Source organism: Chelonoidis abingdonii, chromosome 2 (assembly GCF_003597395.2).
Source record: "Chelonoidis abingdonii isolate Lonesome George chromosome 2, CheloAbing_2.0, whole genome shotgun sequence".
NCBI lineage: Eukaryota > Metazoa > Chordata > Testudines > Testudinidae > Chelonoidis > Chelonoidis abingdonii.
In genome coordinates this window covers 13,591,786-13,608,768 of record NC_133770.1, presented here as the reverse complement: position 1 = coordinate 13,608,768, position 16,983 = coordinate 13,591,786, and the positions used below count along the sequence as shown (strand labels likewise).

General features: G+C 45.5%; 1 protein-coding gene across 1 annotated transcript in view; it reads right to left on the bottom strand.

Annotated features, from left to right (window-relative positions):
* The window catches only part of DLEC1 (DLEC1 cilia and flagella associated protein), a 75,155-nt gene extending 68,516 nt beyond the window's left edge, over nucleotides 1-6,639 (bottom strand). Inside the window, exons 1-4 of the mRNA XM_075062175.1 lie at nucleotides 6,632-6,639; nucleotides 4,152-4,292; nucleotides 1,109-1,265; nucleotides 399-509 (exon numbers count right to left, since the gene is read on the bottom strand). Coding sequence (XP_074918276.1) covers nucleotides 399-509; nucleotides 1,109-1,265; nucleotides 4,152-4,256 — 373 coding nt within the window. The 5' untranslated portion in view covers nucleotides 4,257-4,292; nucleotides 6,632-6,639. The remainder of the gene's footprint in view (nucleotides 1-398; nucleotides 510-1,108; nucleotides 1,266-4,151; nucleotides 4,293-6,631) is intronic.
* Between the last annotated feature and the right edge of the window lie 10,344 nt (nucleotides 6,640-16,983).

Sequence of the window (16,983 nt, the reverse complement as noted above, 5' to 3'; positions counted from 1 at the left end):
TTAACTCGATATTAATGACGACGTCGTGTGAACGAATACAGCGTTAAATCGGTATATCGGCCATTAAACCGATTTAAAGTCGCAGTGTAGACCTGGCCTAAATGTTCCATCGTGCTCTTTAAGCTATTCCCATTTCAAAGCAGGGTACATTAAAGTGCACTAGAGAACTATTAGTGCACAGCAATATGGTCTACATGGACACTTAGTGCACAGCAGGTTACAGCACAGTAGATTTACACCCCAGCTTGCCACAAACTAAATGTTCATATGGTAAAGCCCTTTGTGTTTCTGCTCATTAGGTAGGAGTACAGAACATTATGCACAGGGTATCCACGTCTAATTCTTCAAGTCCTAGAGAGCATTATCAGAAATCCATATTAGTCTCTGCTTTAAGTTACCTTTAGGTGCTTTGGTAATGGGTATTCTATCAATGATGTAATCTTCAGGACAGATTAAATTATGTTTTTTGAGAAGGTCATTATCCACACACCATCTGAAGGAGGATTTCACTACAATATAAAAAAAAGAAAAACAAAAACAAGGCACAGTAACAATGGTCAGTCCACATTTCTGTTGTCTCTCCTTCACATCACTACAATGAAGTATTTTGGAGAGAAATGTGGTCTGTAAACTGAGCACAGAACTTGAATCAAACAACTCCAGAATTCTAAATTCAGTTCTGATTCGTGGCTCTGGGGCCTCGAGCCAATCACTTAATCTCTGTGTTAGTTTCCCCACCTGTAATAACACTTATCAACAGGGCAATTGTGAAGACATTTGTATTAAAGATTTTTGCACAGCTGTTTATATATGCTTGCAATAAAATTAAGGTATAGAACCATTAATGGCAGGTTTCAGGCATTGAAAATGACCTGTCCAATTAGTTTCTTATTATGTAAGGTTAATATTTTTCTTTTTAATTCTCTCCTTGCAGTTTCAAAGCTGCTCTTTTAGTATAAGTGGTATTAAAGCCTGGCATTTATAAAGGCCATGATCAAGAGTTCACTGAAGTCAATGGGAGTATTTCCATTAACTTAAATGAGCACTGAATTTGGCTCCAGATACCTATCCCAGTACACATTTATGGGAACATTCCCAGAAACCTCACCTGGTGGTAATCCAATGTTGTGGAAGTCCTCCCCAACATCTACCTTCAACATGTTCAGAGCCCTTTCTTCTGCTGCTGTTGCTCGAGCTCTTGCCTGAATGATGTGCTTTTCTACCATGTCAACTTCTGTCAGTCGATGATTATATTCAGTCTGAATCTGGCATGTAAATAAATAAATATATTTTAGCTATCAGAAATTATTAATAATGTCAGTACATGTAATAGAAAAATAAATGTTTTCTTTTTGCTTTACAAGAATAAACTCTCAGAATAGAGTGCATTATTTTCGAACAATTAACTTGTGGTGGGGCTTGAAACATGAACCAGATGCCTACCAGTCAGATTACTAAACTTTATAACCAGAAACAGATATGATGAAAGGAGCCCTTTTACCAATGAATTCCAGGGGCAATACCCTACTGAGAAGCCTGACCTTCAGCCCCTGCTACTGGAAAGAGGGAAGGTGCTATGCTTGGACCCTGCTTGTGTTCCAGCTACTATATCAGGTATATGATTAAATTTAGTGTTCTCTCTCTCCTAGTTACTAGAAAGCTTTTCAATTCACTGATTCAGAGCAGGGATTTGAACCAAGTCTCCCACATCCCAGATGAGTGTCCTAAACAGCAGGCTATTGACCAGGGGCGGCTCTAGGTATTTCGCTGCCCCAAGCAAAGCAGATAGGCTGCGTTCAGCGGCTTACCTGAGGAGGGTCCGCTGATCCCGTGACTTTGGCTGACCTCCCGCAGGCACGGATCCGGGAGGTCTGCTGAAGCCGTGGAACCAGCGGACCCTCTGCAGCGGTGCCTGCGGGAGGTCCACCGAAGCCATGGGACCAGCGGACCTCCCGCAGGCAAGCTGCCGAAGGTAGCCTGACTGCCACTCTCGCGGCGACCGGCAGAGTGCCCCCGGCAGCTTGCTGCCCCAAGCATGCGCTTGGCGTGCTGGGGCCTGGAGCCACCCCTGCTACTGACTATTCTTGTCTCTCTCTCTGTCCCTCTTCCCTGATGTCCCAATTCCATTCTGGATTTGAGAAAATTTCAGTTTCAACAAAATAGCATTTATCATCAATTTTTTTTTCTGCTGGTTCTCAATATCAGCTGTGAAAATGACCAAAGTCTTGTTGATTTCATTCCACAGCTACTCCAAGAGAAGTTCTAAGATAACCTGTTTGCTGACTCAGAAAGACTGCACATCTGTTCAGATGTAGGTCTAAAAACAACTTTTAAAAAACCTTCAGAACCTGAAAACTTAAAATCTGCAGTTGCAACTGAGTTGATGGCTCAGTTTCACCCACCTCTAACTTGTAAGTTTTCTGTTCTCCAATAGTAATCTGGAAAGTGGATTTTGTAAAGCTCTGATTTGCACTGAATATAGAGCACATATTGTACCAGTTCCTTAGATGGATAGAGCACCATCCACTTTAAAAGAAAATAAAAATAATTTTCTTATAGCATGGTTTATCTTAATGCTAACTACTTCTTTTAGGAAGCATCTTATTTTAAAATACAAGACGTCAATGTTTGAGGAGAGATTATTCAAACATACTACTCAGATATTGTCAAGAAAAAGCAGACTGCATTCACCGGTACCTTCTGAAGAAACTCATTTAAGGAGAAAAATATAGAATCTGAAATTCATGCTTGTCTGTCTTGCAGTCTGTGCATAGGCAATGCGTTGGGGGGTATGCAGGGTCAAGTGCCACTCCAGATTTCTGCGTGGGCTGCCAGCGTGGGGAAGGAGAGGGGCTCTATCCTTCTCCTGCTGCCCTGTCCCCTGGCATGCTCAGTCTCTGACCCTGGTAGTTCTCATGCCACTTCTCATGTCAGCTGCTCAGGGTCACTGCTCTGTGCAGCATGGTGACTGCCTGAGAGTACCTGGCTGGGGAGGTGGCAAGCTGCCCCGCAGCTGGGCCCGGCTGCTGGGTACAGGGGCCGAGTGAGCCCTAATCCCCTCTCCTCTCAGGCACGTTTCCGGCTCACTTGGCCACTATCCCCAGCAGTCGGATCCAGGCAGAGGGCAGCCCTCTGCCACCACCATGTCCCCAGACAGGCTTTTTCAGACAGCTCCTGCACTGCACAGAGTTAGCGACCCTCAGTAGCCAGCTTCAGCTGCGTGAGAAATGGCTCCATCCCGCCTCCCACCTGGGGCCGGTTGCCAGGGAGAGGGGGGTTAGGCACTTCAGAAGAAGGACAGAGCCCCCTCTGCAGGTAACGTTGGTGGGGTGGGGAGAGTGCAGAGGCCCCAGGCTGGGCACAGGGCTGGTGGGGAGAACTGAGCAGGGGAGACATATGGTGAAGTCATGTGTCTTTCCATTTAAATGTGTCCCCCCTCAATATGGAGAGATACAAGTCATATATGAGTCTGTGAATAGTACAAAGAGATAGCTGTTGCCCACAAAATTAAGATCTGTTGCCAAAATCAGAATATCTGTTCGTTTTAACAGTGATCTCGTCTCCTATCCTCATTCAGCACCTACTGAAGCAATATGATTAAAAAAAATACTTTGCACTTCTATAGCTTTTTTCATCATTTTTGTCTCAAAAGTGCTGTGCAAACATTAATGAATTATGTACCACAATCCATCAGTGAGGTAGGAAATGGTTATATAAGGATCACTTCACTCCATTCAGCAGCTCCCTAAGAGCACACAGCAATACTACATAACAATTTATTGAAGGACAGTAAGAAGACTATCACATCCACTTGAAACTGCAGGGAGAATGTAGGGTAAAAACAGGTTGTGCTTTAGGAACTTTAAGGATAATCGTTTTTTACTTCACATCTAAAAAAACTCCCAGAACAACAGTTAGGAGCATCAGGTGGCTAATACATATTGAGATGAGAGGCTCTACGAGAAAATTTGGTCTCAAGAAGGGTATTTGTCACTAACATTCAAACTGCTCATCAAAATGTCTTTGCGATTCTAGGAAACCATTGCAAAAAAATTCCTGGGAGGTCTGAATTAACATCGATAAACATTTTGCTAAATCTCAGAACAGCTCTGAAAATTGCCTCTTACTTTGTTTTTTGTTTATTCGTTTACCTTTTGCAGCTCCTCCACAAACTTCTCATGATAGGGATTGTCTCCTCCACGGGACTTGATCAGATTTGTTCCAGCGTCCATCCCTATAACATCTGCAGTATACATGCTCTTAAAGACGCTAGTTAACAAATGGGAAATGTCCTGAAGGGGAAAAAATTAGGGTGAGAAATTGTTAATCTTTAGAAATAGAGACAGGATTGAGGGTGAGGGGCATGAATATTAAACCATACATGCAACAGTGATTAAATCAATTTGTAAAAGCAGCAATTTGGTTCTACAGCAGTAGCTTCAGATTACGAGTGCTTTGGTAAGAAAGGGGACTATGTACATAATGTTCTGGATATAGAAGCTCTGTGTATCTATTTGCGCCATAAAAATCTGGGTTATAAAAAGATATAGGCTGCAAAAGCGAATTCCATTCAGATCCTCCAGAGAATGGCTGGGCAGGTGGCTGGCTAGGTGTGGACTGTTTAGGACTGGAAGGTTCTGTCTGGGAAGGACTATCTGGAGGCAGGAGCGGTGCCAGGGTTTCTGGCGCCCTAGGCAGAATTTGGGGGTGGGCACCATTTTGCGTGCTCCCTACGAGGCGCGGGGGAGCTCCCGGTTCCACTCCCGTCGCGCTGCTGAAGAGGGACCCTCCGCCGAAATGCTGCAGGTGACAGCGGCAGTCATTGAGCTGCCGCCGAAACGTCGGCGGAAGGTCCTTCTTCGGCGGCGAGACGGGAGCAGAACCAGAAGCTCCCGCGCACTCCGTGAGAAGCGAGCAAAATGTCACCCTCCAAATCCTGGCGCCCTAGGCAACTGCCTAGGGTCGCCTAATGGAAGCACTGGCCCTGTCTGGAGGGGGAATTGGGGTCTGCCAGAAAGGGGATTTAGGAGATAGAAGGAGTGTCAGATGGTGGTGGAAAGGAGGGTCCTGTCTGGAGTGGATACTACAGGGGCACAGAAGAGGGGTTCACAGGAAGATCCAAGAGGGGCATGTTTAAGAGTGAGTATGTATACAGGATTGTCTTTCTGGATAGGACAGGGGGATCTATCCAAGTGGGGTGAAGAGGTTCCCTGCGGGGCGCTCTGAATGGGGTAGTGTCCAAGCACAGTAAATGGGCTGCTGGGGTGCATGTCTCGCACTTTGTGATTTATAGATCCCTAGCCCAGAAGGGACCATTATGATCATCTTGTTTGACTTCCTGCTTATCACAGGCCATAGAACCCCCACCCCCATCCCAAGAGCAGATATTTTAGAAAAACATCCCATCTTGATGTTATAATGGTCAGTGATGGAGACTCCACCATGACCCTTGGTAAATTGTTCCAATGTTTTATCACTCTGTTAAAAATCTACACTATGTTTCTAGTCTGAATTTGTCTAACTTCAACTTTGAGGCATTGGATCACAGGTGGAGGGGTGTCTCTGAGGGTGGAGGGGTGCTTGGGGGAGGTGTCTCTGTGGAGCGGCCTGCAGGAGAGGGGTCTCTAAGGACAGATAGGCCTCTGGGAAGTGTTGGTCTCTTGGGAGGGAGTCTCGAGGGAAGAAAGCCCTGGGGGGGGGTAAGTATTGGAGAGTGAGGAAGGGGGGTTTCTGAGTGTGGACGGCCCTGCAAGGGTGGGGGAATCAGTTTTTGAGGGTGGGGGAGGGACCTGTGGGGGGAGGTTGGGTCTTTGAAGGAAGGTTAGGGGGTTGATCTCTGAAGGCAGGGGAGGGCTCTGTCGGGAGGGGGGGTTGGTCTCTCAGGGAGGGGCGTCCTGCTGGGGGAGTTGGTCTCTAAGCGGGGAGGGTCTTGCTGGGGGGAAGGGGTCGGTCTGAGAGGGTGGGTGAGGGTCCTGCAGGGAGGGGGGTGTCAGTCTCAGAGACGGAAGGGCTCTGCTGGCCTGGGGGGGGTCGGTCTTGGATGGTCGATCTCTGAGGGGGGAGGGCACTGTTGGGGGAGCAGTTCTGAGAGGAGAGGCATGCTGGGGCAGGGGGGTCAGTCTCTGAGGGGAGGGCCCTGCTGTGGGGGGTGTCAGTCTCTGAGGGGGAGGGGGTCAGTCTCAGAGGGGGAAAGGGCCCTTGGAGGGGGTCGCTCTTGAACGTGAGGCCGGGGGGCGGGGGAGTTCGGTCTCGGGGGGGGGGGGGATGGGCCATGCGGGGGGGGGGTCGACTCTTCTGAGGGCCATGCCGGCGGAGTTGGTCTCTGCGGGGATGGCCATGCGGGGGGGGTCGGGGTCAGTCTCAGAGGCAGCAAAGGCCCTGCTGGGCAGGTCAGTCCTGAGGCGAGGGCCAATGGCGGGGGGGGGGCGTTGGTCTACTGGAGGGGATGGCCAATAGCGGGGGGGGGGTTCGTCTCTGAGCGGGCAGAGGGCTAATCGGGGGGGGGGGGTTTGAATCTCTGGACGGGGGGAGGGCCAGGGCCGGGGGGGTCGTTCCTGCGGGGGAGGCCAGGGCCGGGGGGGTCGGCTCTCTGAGCGAGGGGAGGCCACGCCAGGGTCTTCAGGGGCCGTACCTGAGTCCGCTCGGGCAGGTCTGTGTCTATACGATGGAGGGCTCGGGCTGCTGGGCTCCACCCGCGATCCCCGCCTTGCCAGCGCGGGGCCCAGCAGGCGCAGGGCAGCCCGCCGGCTGCTCGCACCGGGAGCTCGCCCGAGCCCGTTGCTAAGGGAGCGGCCTGCTCCGTTTACCAGCTCCCTGCCCTAGCGACGGCGCCTCCTCCCAGCCAGCAGCCGGTTCCTCCCACTCCGGAGCTGGAGAGCGCCTGGCCCGCCACCGAGCCCCTTACTTGAGGCGAAGGGGGGAGACCACCCGCGGGTGCAGCAGGGAGCACAGAGCTGCCCTCACTGGGGGTGGGCAGGTAACAGGGATCCGCTGTTTATACCCCCCCAACTGTGTTTGTCACTTACAGGTATTCACCCTCTCCCCATCTCTGTGAAATCTCCTCTGTCCCCCCACACACTGCCCCCCAGCGGGAGACCTAGCCCTTGGCTTATGACCCCGAATTTCGCTCTTCTCAAGGCAACACTTCCAGCTCTGGGTGCTCCTGGTAGCCTTTGATTTTCCTGTCTCAGTTCACTGTAGGCGCATTACAGCTGGGCTAGCATCCCATTTCACACACCCCCATCCCTTTCCCCCCTCAATAATGGAGAAAGTATGAGGCTTCCTGACACCATCCCACTATGTAATATTCATAATAAAAGTAGTGGGAACTGGTCTACAATGCAACAAAAAAATTCTGAAAAAATGTGAAATTTCAAAGTATATTTTCTTTTGCAGAGCTTAATAGGGATACTTTTGTAATTTTTTGCAATATCCTTTATCAAAATAGTTATGTAAATTAATAAGAACTTTGATAAAATGTTGATTTAAAATGGCAAAATAAAAAACATTGGAACACTGATACTTTTGCCAAAATAAAATGGTTTTTCAGTAAAAAAAATCATTTCATTCAAAACATTTCAGCCACCTCTAATATTGGTTTATTAGCCTGTTCCTACTAAAGTCATTGGGAAAGCCCCTACAGACGGAATGGGAGCAGGACATTTGGAACACAGCCCTGAAGAATTTACATGGTCATGATGAATGGCATAGTCTTGACAATGAGAACCTCAGTGCTCAACACTTCTTGGAATTAGGCCCTACGATAAACATCAAACCAGACACGGTAGGAACCTCATATCTAACTTGGAGGGAACACATCTAAAGATAATTAAATAATACAGTTGACTTGATCACTCACTTCTTGCCCTTTCTGTTGACACTACCACCAAGTGCTGGTAGTAATAATAGATTTGTAGTAGTGGACTGAAATCATCATCTCTTGTCACATAAGCAGTCAAAAAGCCATATGATGGGAATGACTTTTAGTCACTACCATTATAGGTAAAATATAAACTGGTTCCCTAGGAGTGAAAGGCTTCTTAGTCCACAATCAGCCTCCAAAGCAGTCAATCCTGCCTTTTTTCTGTTCCTGTTTAATTGTATAAGCTTGGGACATGTTTATAGTGGTTGTACTGGCAGTCTTATTTTGGTGGTAAAATATGACCACACTCGTTGCCATAACTACATTCCCAGTAGTTTTTATTTTGCCACACCCTCTTTTTTCTGCTGCTTACTTAGACTGAGAGAGCTGTACTGTAATTCATATCACTTTTCTACAACCACAAGGTAGTTGACTAGCATGAAGGCCTCTTTAAATGTGGCTTTGGGGCAGAAAAATACATGATGGTGTCAAATACTGGCTAAGGTGCATGTATGCTTCTGCCCCTTGGTAACTAGTTTGCAGAATATAGACCACCTATGGAAGCTACTTCTAGCTAGTGGGCATTCATTCATTCAGAGTAAGCAAAAAGTCCTGGTTTCTTTCCTCTCTGCTGCTGTGCAATGTAAGGTGACCAGATAGCAAGTGAGAAAAATCGGGATGGGGGTTGGGGGTAACTGGCACCTACATAAGAAAAAGCCCCAAATATCGGGACTGTCCCTATAAACTTGGGACATCTGGTCACCCTAGCAATGTAGCTAACAATAGTTGTGTTTATATATATGCAGTGCATGAATTAATTACAATAGGATAAATGGGACAATCCTACCCACATCATGCCATTAAACTCTGCATTTCCCTTGTATAATATGTTATCAAATTAGATTCTTAGAAAATCTAGATTTCACATCATTTACTAGGAAATTAAAATTCCATATTTTCTTATCGCGTGGAGTGGAAGTTCTGGGTTTCTAAAATATCCTGCTTAGGAGACTAAGGCCAATCAGAGAAATTGCTGTCATCTGGCACCGGTTTCAGTTTTAATTTAGTATTGCCAGGTGCAAATGTTTTCTCATAAAAAAGGATTATGACTATTGTTTCTGATGGCACCCTGTGAACTTACATATGTTCTTGTCTTTAAAACTGGCCTGGAGTGTCAGCATGCAGATGTGTCAATCCTTCAAGGCTCCAAGTTTTTTAGTCATCTGCTGTTACAGTTGACTGTTACATCTATGCACTTACCTGGAAAGTCAGTAAAATCAAATATTCTTTTAACAGTTCTTTCCTGTGGACCAAAAATAAGCTCAGATAGAGTAGTGGCAATTGGGAAGATGTTTTTCTTTAAAATAATGTGTGATTCAACACTGAAGAGTGACTATCAAAATAACTTTGTGAAGTTTCATATTTCTTGTCTCACAATTACTTATAAATCAGGTCTGTTCAATTTTTATAGGTAAAAATGTTTTTTTCTAACTGCTCCTTTGAAAACTCACTCTGGAATCTGAAAGTCAAGCTGGGGTCTTTCTGTTCACAAGTAAAATAAGGAACCTGCAGTCAGAATTTAAGGGCTGATTGAAAGTCTCTCACTGACTTCAAAGATTTTAGATTAGGCCAACTTCGCCCCCCTCCCCCCCCCCGCCATTATTAACATATGTAAACTGAATATATATATCTGTCTATATATATATACACACACCTCTACCTCGATATAACGCTGTCCTTGGAAGCCAAAAAATCTTACCGTGTTATAGGTGAAACTGCGTTATATCAAACTTGCTTTGATCCACCAGAGTGCGCAGTCCCTTCCCACCCCAGAGCACTCCTTTACTGTGTTATATCCGAATTCGTGTTATATTGGGTCACGTTATATCGAGGTAGAGGTGTATATATATATATATAAGTTCAAATGATCCAGATATTTCTCATGAACATTAATCTAATAAATTCACATTCCCACACAAGTACAGTCGTACAAATTTTATTAATAACACATATACCTCACCTTCTAATTCCACCTTATTTAGCCTTCAAAGAAACAAGAGGGTTCTCAGAACTCTAGCTTGTGTCAACACAAATACCAGTTTAGAAAGCAGTGTCTAAAGTACACATTGTCCAAATATAAATAGTTACTCTTACTTCCAGTGTATAAATCTTCCAGAAATGATTCCCTTCTTCTGGCATTTTAACTCTGTATATTATGTAAGTCATAACCAGCTGCTATCTATTTTCCTTCATATAGGAGTCATTTGCCCTGTTCCACTTCTGGCTATTCCACCTTTAAAAGACCCATTTGTGTCTGATCACCCTTATATCATTGTCTGTATATTTATTTGGTTCAAACTCCAGAAATGGTAACCACACATTATAAAACGTACTTGATCCTAATAGGTGATTTTTTTCCCCAATAATTTCCCATGTCTTGTTTCTCTCTGCCATATAGATCATTGTTGAAACCACTGTTAAATATTTGCAACAAATCTTGTACAAAGGTTGTTAAGTGAGGTGTCTATGAAAAGGTTATTAGTTGCTGGTTATGATTATGCTATCTGTATGTCTGTATCATTTTTGTATTTGAAGTTATGAATATTGGCTCTATCCCTGGGTTTCAAATGTGTTCTCCTAGGGTAACGCCCACGAAGTAGTTAGCCAGCACATCTTGGAGGGACTATTCAAATTGAGTGGGCCATCAAAAGAACATTTAACAAACAATGGATCATGCGAGACTCCAATCTGCACTGAATGGGATTTCCTTCAATGACTAGGTGAAATGCATAATGAATTGCCCATGCGACTCCAAACACCATCTTGTTGCTGTAATTTTCCATAGTAAGAACAATGGGTTTCCCTCCAGATGGCAGAGGATATAAAAAGCCCTGGAAACCTCTCCATTTTTCCACTATCCTGCTCCAGCCTCTTTCCAGCTCAAACCTCAGGACCATGAACTTGTATTAATGAGAGCATTCTAACCAATGGACTGAGGACCTTCCAATTATTTGGAAGCAGCCAGAGTCTTGATTTAAGCCAGCAGTTTATTCCATCATTGCTACGAGCCTGAACCAAGAACTTTGCAGTCACTGTATGTATTTGATTCCTTTAACCAATTTTAACTCTTACCTTTTTTTCTTTTTATAAATAAACCTTTAGATTTTAGATACTAAAGGATTTGCAATGGCGTGATTTTTGGGTAAAATCTGAGTTATATATTTACCTGGGTATGTGGCTGTTCCTTTGGGATCAGAAGAACCGTTTATTTGATGAGACTGGTTGTAAAGAACCTCTCATCTCTGAATCCAGTGTTTTGTGGTGATATAAGAACTGGAATGCTTTAGGAGACTGCCTTTATATCTTGTTAGCCAGTGTGGTGAAACAGAAGTTTACTGTTGTTGCTGTTTTGGTATATCCTATCAGGAATTAGCCACCAGTCTTGGGGTGTACAGCCCCTATTTCTCAGCAGTTCATCCTGAATTTGGCATCCTCAGTTGTGACCCACTGAGGCACAGTTACATCCTAATAGAAGTTGATAATTTTTTTTCTTTTGCAATAATTTTCCACATCTTTCTCCGTGCCATTAATGCTGAGTCCTTTTCCAAAAATGAGCTATCACATATCTGGCTGCTAGTTATGTCTTATCAAAGGTCCTTCCTTGAGTCAGTGATCTCCTTCAGGCTGCAACTTAATAGAATCACCATGGATTCTGTGGATAGCAAGATCAGGCCCTGAATTAAAAGTTCACTTGATGCACAAGTTAGAAGAGAGCCCAGGTTGCTATCCTATAATTGTGTTAGCTCTGCAGGGCTGACAGTAGAAAGAGTCACAAAAATGTATTTTACTTAATAAAGTGCTCAGATACGATTCTGAATATATACAAATGAACAGACTTACACAGTCACACTGTAGGTAGAACCACACTTTCAATTTATTATATAAATAGCTTGTTTTAATTTGGTTTATCTTGCTCCTTTGCATTAAGTGAGCTATAACAGAAAGTTATACCTCATCCCAAGTTATACCTCATGCCAGGTTACTGTACATAGAGAGTCCAGTACATGTTTTAGAACAATGATTGACTAATTATGATCCCATATCCATATCACTATGAATCCAGCAAATGCCCAAATAATAAAGGAATAATAATAGTTTTCAGTGTCTTTCACCAAAAGATTTCAAAACAATGTACAAAGATATTGATGCATTTAGTTTCATTACACCCCTGTGAGCTATATTAATCTTATTAGATTTCTTTTACAGATAGGTTAAGTGACTTGCCCAAGGTCATGCTGCCAGTTAATGGTAGAGAAGCATGATGTTGCCATTTGCTTCAGAAGAATTGCAACATTCTCTCTTATTACAAATTCACAGATTTTGTTTTTTTGCCACTTTTGCCATACCAAGATGGTGGAAATAAGATTTTGCCCTTAAACCAAGTTTTTGCACTCCCATAATAATGTGTTTCCCAGATGCACTTCCTTCCTGTGTTCCTCTGCCACTCTGCTGCCCTGTAATGAGGGGACTCTGTTCTCCATAAGCCCACAGTAAAACCTTCAAAAACAAATAATGTATTAAGGCAGCTGTTATGATCAGACACACAACTATGTAAAAATACCTCCTGTTTATGTAATCATTCTCTTCTTCTCTATGTGTGCCTTCAAAGGGTATCTATTTCCTTTACTGGCAAAACCATGTGCTTCCTCCTGTTAGCATTGCACAGCCAATACAGCTGTGAAAGAGCCATCTGGATTCTGCTCTCCCTCATGCATTATCAGCAGAATTATCACCTTTATTACTGATGATGATATCTGGTAAGAGCTGAAATAACAGGATTTTCAAATCCCAAGCTGAGGTTGCACATCTGATGGTTGAAAAGAAATATTATTTTGTCTTATGCACTGAGCAGTCTTCTTGCTGATTGGTTAAAATCTCAAACAGATCAGCTTTTGAACATTTCTTCTCAGTTTTTCACCCCTCCTTTGTCTTATCTCTGTAATAATCATCCCCTCTCAGGAGCTATGACTCATGCCCAAGGCATCTGCCAATTTCTCCCCAAAGGAGGCTGGGAACTTGCCTAATTTTCTAGGAGTTATTTGGAAATCACCTGTGTTTGGTAGTTTCATTTGGATATTCTTCTTCATTTCCTGTCCTAAGCTACTGTGTAATATTTCTGTACTGCTCTCTCTCTCCAGAAACTAGCCCTCTCCTTTTCTTCCATTGCTCACATTCTTGACATTGAACTCTCCACTTCCCAACTCTCTCCTAGGTCTGCAGATTTGCCCATCGCCATAATACTGCCCTCGTTCACATCAATTCTGCGCCCCCTTCCCCTTAAGTTGTCCTCTCTCAAAAATGGCTGCCACATCCCATTGTTCCCAGACAAGAGTGAAGCCAAGTGGCCCTCATCTGCCCCTCCAGTGCCAGAAGGCTAAGAGGAATGCTTGATCTCATTGAAAGCTATGGAAAATAGATGCCTTTCTCAAGATGGCCACATGAGGGCAATGTATGGCGCCTCAGTCCCATTGAAAACAATGGGAGAGAGCAGCCATTTTGGAGGAGGGCAGTTCTGAATGGGACTCTCTTGAGGAGGTTGTCAGGCCCTGCAGAAAGAAAACCTTTCAGTTCTGACAAATGGGGTGGTGGAAGAAATCAACATTAATCCCCGAGAGAAATGTAGCCCAGGCACAGGATTTCAGAGAGTATTAACAATAGGGGAAGTGATTTTTAAGGCCAGAGGGGACCATCACCAGTATTGCCAGCCTCATGAGTTCAGAAATGCTGAGTCAGGCCCCCAAAGTCATGAGCCTGGCCTAAAAATGAGACGTTTTTAAAAGAAAGATTATAGCGTGGATTTTTTTGGTCTGTCTTTGGATTGACACCCCCTAACCCGAACCCCGCACTTCCACCTGTGTGTGTGTGTGACAAGTAGTGTGTCAACACTCCCCAATTTCTAGGTGTAACCCTTCTGCCCCTCTGAGTTGGCAGCAACAAGGGCCGGGTTCAGTATCCAGGGTTCCGTTTCAATAACACAGTGCATAACCGGCTCGAGCCCCCACCCAGTGACCTGGGACACTTACATACCACCCCCCCGGGTGCCTCTAGGAGGCAATACTTCCCCTCTTGCAAGCACAGAGTCTGAGTGTAGCAAAATCCTTTTAATAAAGGAGGAAAACAATGCATCACATTGGAGAAACACCACAAACAGGATTATAACACAAACCATAAGCAAAAAACCCACCTCCAAGTACGTTTGACAATGTCCTTTCCCCTTTAGGGTCTTAAGTCCAATCACCCCAAAGTCCAACAACCCAAAAGTCTCTGGTCAGAGCCACCCCAGAGTTCAAAAGTTTATCTGCAGAGTTTTACCCCCCTCAGCCTGGGTGGAAATGGGGTGGGGGGGCACACAGGGTGGTGGGGCCCACACAGAGTGGTAAGGGGCACCTTACATGGGCCAAGGCCAACTGCTCTGCCTCTCTGTGGAGTTCTGCTGCAGCCTTCACCACAACCAGCTCCACTTCACCAGCTGTGCCGCTCCTCCAGCCAACCCGCAAGCCACTCCAGCCATCCCCACAAGCTGCCCCACTCTGCTCACTGTTCCATGGGCTGCTCCAACATGCTGCAAACTGCTCCACTCTGCCAGCCACTTAGCAATAAGTCTTCAGGTTCCCCCACTAGTTAACACAGCACTCAGTGCTCTCAGCTCAGTAATTCCAGCTCTTTAGTGATTTCAACTCTTAGCAATTTCAGCTCATAGGAGGGGAACCCCAGTGCTGGTACACCATTGCCCCAACATTAATTCAACTCAGCAGCCTTGAAATGGACTCCTAATGGAATCAAAATTAGCTGAGAGCGAGCGAGCGAGCGAGCGAGCGAGCGAGCGAGCGAGATAGATGCAATTGCTACTCCAAGCCCACAGGCAAACCACAAACCTCAATTCACTAGGGAATTGGAACCCATGTCCCTTGTCTAGCAAGTGCTACTTAATTGAGGTTGAGTCATTTCTGTCATAAAGCAGTCTCATAGTCCCACATTCACATAGTCAGGGTAACGCCACTTTATTCTTCCTGCCCCAATAACAAAGAAACTGGGGATCCCAGAACTGTCAAAATAACCATCCCAGGCTGCCATGGCCTATGCTAGGTGGGGTGGGTGTGCCAATGCAAATACCTAAAATTCCTTTCCTCACTCCCCATAATTCACCACCAGATGTCAGGGTAGGGCTCTTCCTGACTCTGCTTACATAGGTAAAGGTGATTTCAGCCCCAGCTGCAGCTCTCACTTCCATGTCTGCCCATCCTCTGTCCAGCAATTAATTGGCTCCCAACCTTCAAATCAATCCTCTCCTCCAGTTGCCTCAACAATTCTGGACCTCCCAACCCTCCTATCAGTTTGGACCTCCAAACTCACTTTTGCTTCTCCTGGGGTTCTTTACCCCTTCCTCTTGCAGACTAGGTTGGGGGGGAGGGTGAGCTTGCAGTGCAGTCCCCTCCCCTCTTCCAGGCTGGAGGGTGTGTGCGTGCATGTGTGCGTGCATGCTTGTGTGTGTGAGAAACTCCAGGGGATCCTCACCCCATACTGCATCCCAGGCTGGGTGTTGCGGGAGCAGTAGGAGATGAACAGAGGTGCCATTCTGCATCCTTCATTGCTCATGTGAGGGAAGGGGTGCAGAGGGAGTAGAACTGTCCTAATCTGCTGGGCTATTACCAGAACCCCTTGTTTTTCGCAAATGCGATATAACATGACATTTAAAAAAAAATTTAAAAATTAAAATCATTAAAATGAAATAAATAAATAAAAACACCTTGCAGCAGCGCCTGTGGCTCTGCTTCTGGGGGAGCAGGGCCCAGCTCCCTGCTCCAGGTGTGGTGAAATGATACCATGGGGTTGCAGCACCACTCAGTATTGTCTGGGCCAAATTTGAGTGAGTGGCCCTGTACACTGGGTTACAACACCCAGAGCAGGGAGCTCAGCCCTGCCTTGTGAGACAGGAGCTGCTGCTGCAGAGTGAATGTGGAGTGAACTTATTCTGGAACACCCCCTAGGACCTCCCATCCCCCTGGGATCAGGACCAGACCTACCCCACACTAGAGATTCCCCCCCACCCCGCCCCGAGGCAGAAACAGACCTCTTCCCAAGGGAAGAGGAGAGGAAATGGATAAAATGAAATAACAAGAAAGTCCCCCAAATAAAATTAAATATATATATATAAAGGGGCTTTAGCAATTTCTGCTTCTCCCTCCCCCTCATGGGAATGCCTTTGGGGTTTTTTGGGGGGGCGGCAGGGGAGAAGAGAGCTCTTCCTTCAGCTGCTCTGATTGATTGCCCAGCCTCAAGAGGCATGACAGTAGGGAAGGCAGCCAATGAGAAGGGGTTCTCCCAGGCAGGGCTCACATTTGCTACAGTGCTGGAGCTTCTCACATCTGTGACACTCTTCGGGGGTACCAGGGTTGTGAGATGTCTCCCCACTACCTGCCCTTACTGTAAAGTGATATGGTGTAGGCTTGCTGTGGGTCAGCTCCCAGAAATAAACAGCTTCTGGTAACACAAGCACTGCCTTCCAGGCCTCCGCAGTCCTTGCTCTGTCTGTGCAGGCTAGGAGCAGGCACACCCTAACTCCTGAGACCTCTGAGGGTTTCCTGTAGCATCCAGCCCCTTATCCACTGAACTTACAGAATGACCAGGCATGCTGTTCCCACAGAAGCAGTACATACCAGCTTGTAAGATTCAACTCAAGATCACCACTTTGCTCAACACCACAGCACTGAGATCTATTTATAGCAAAAAGCAAAATAAACATTTTTTATCAAAGAACAGAGATTCCAGTGATAGTGAATAAGACTATCGGAAACAAACAGTTACATATAAAAAGAAATCATAACACACTTTCAAGAGACTAAACTGAACTTACAGGTTACCACTCCTATCTAAAGAAGCTTTTCTCACACAAAGTTCTCTCCAGCATTTTCAACCAAGCCTGGTTGAGACCCCTTTTTCATGAAGCAAACTCGCTGTCCTTTTACTTGGTCAGTGATGAATGAGCTGGTGTCTTCTTTGCCCTCCAAATATAGTGGATCAAACCCTTGATCTGCACCACCAGATAGGGTTCTTTCCCCCAC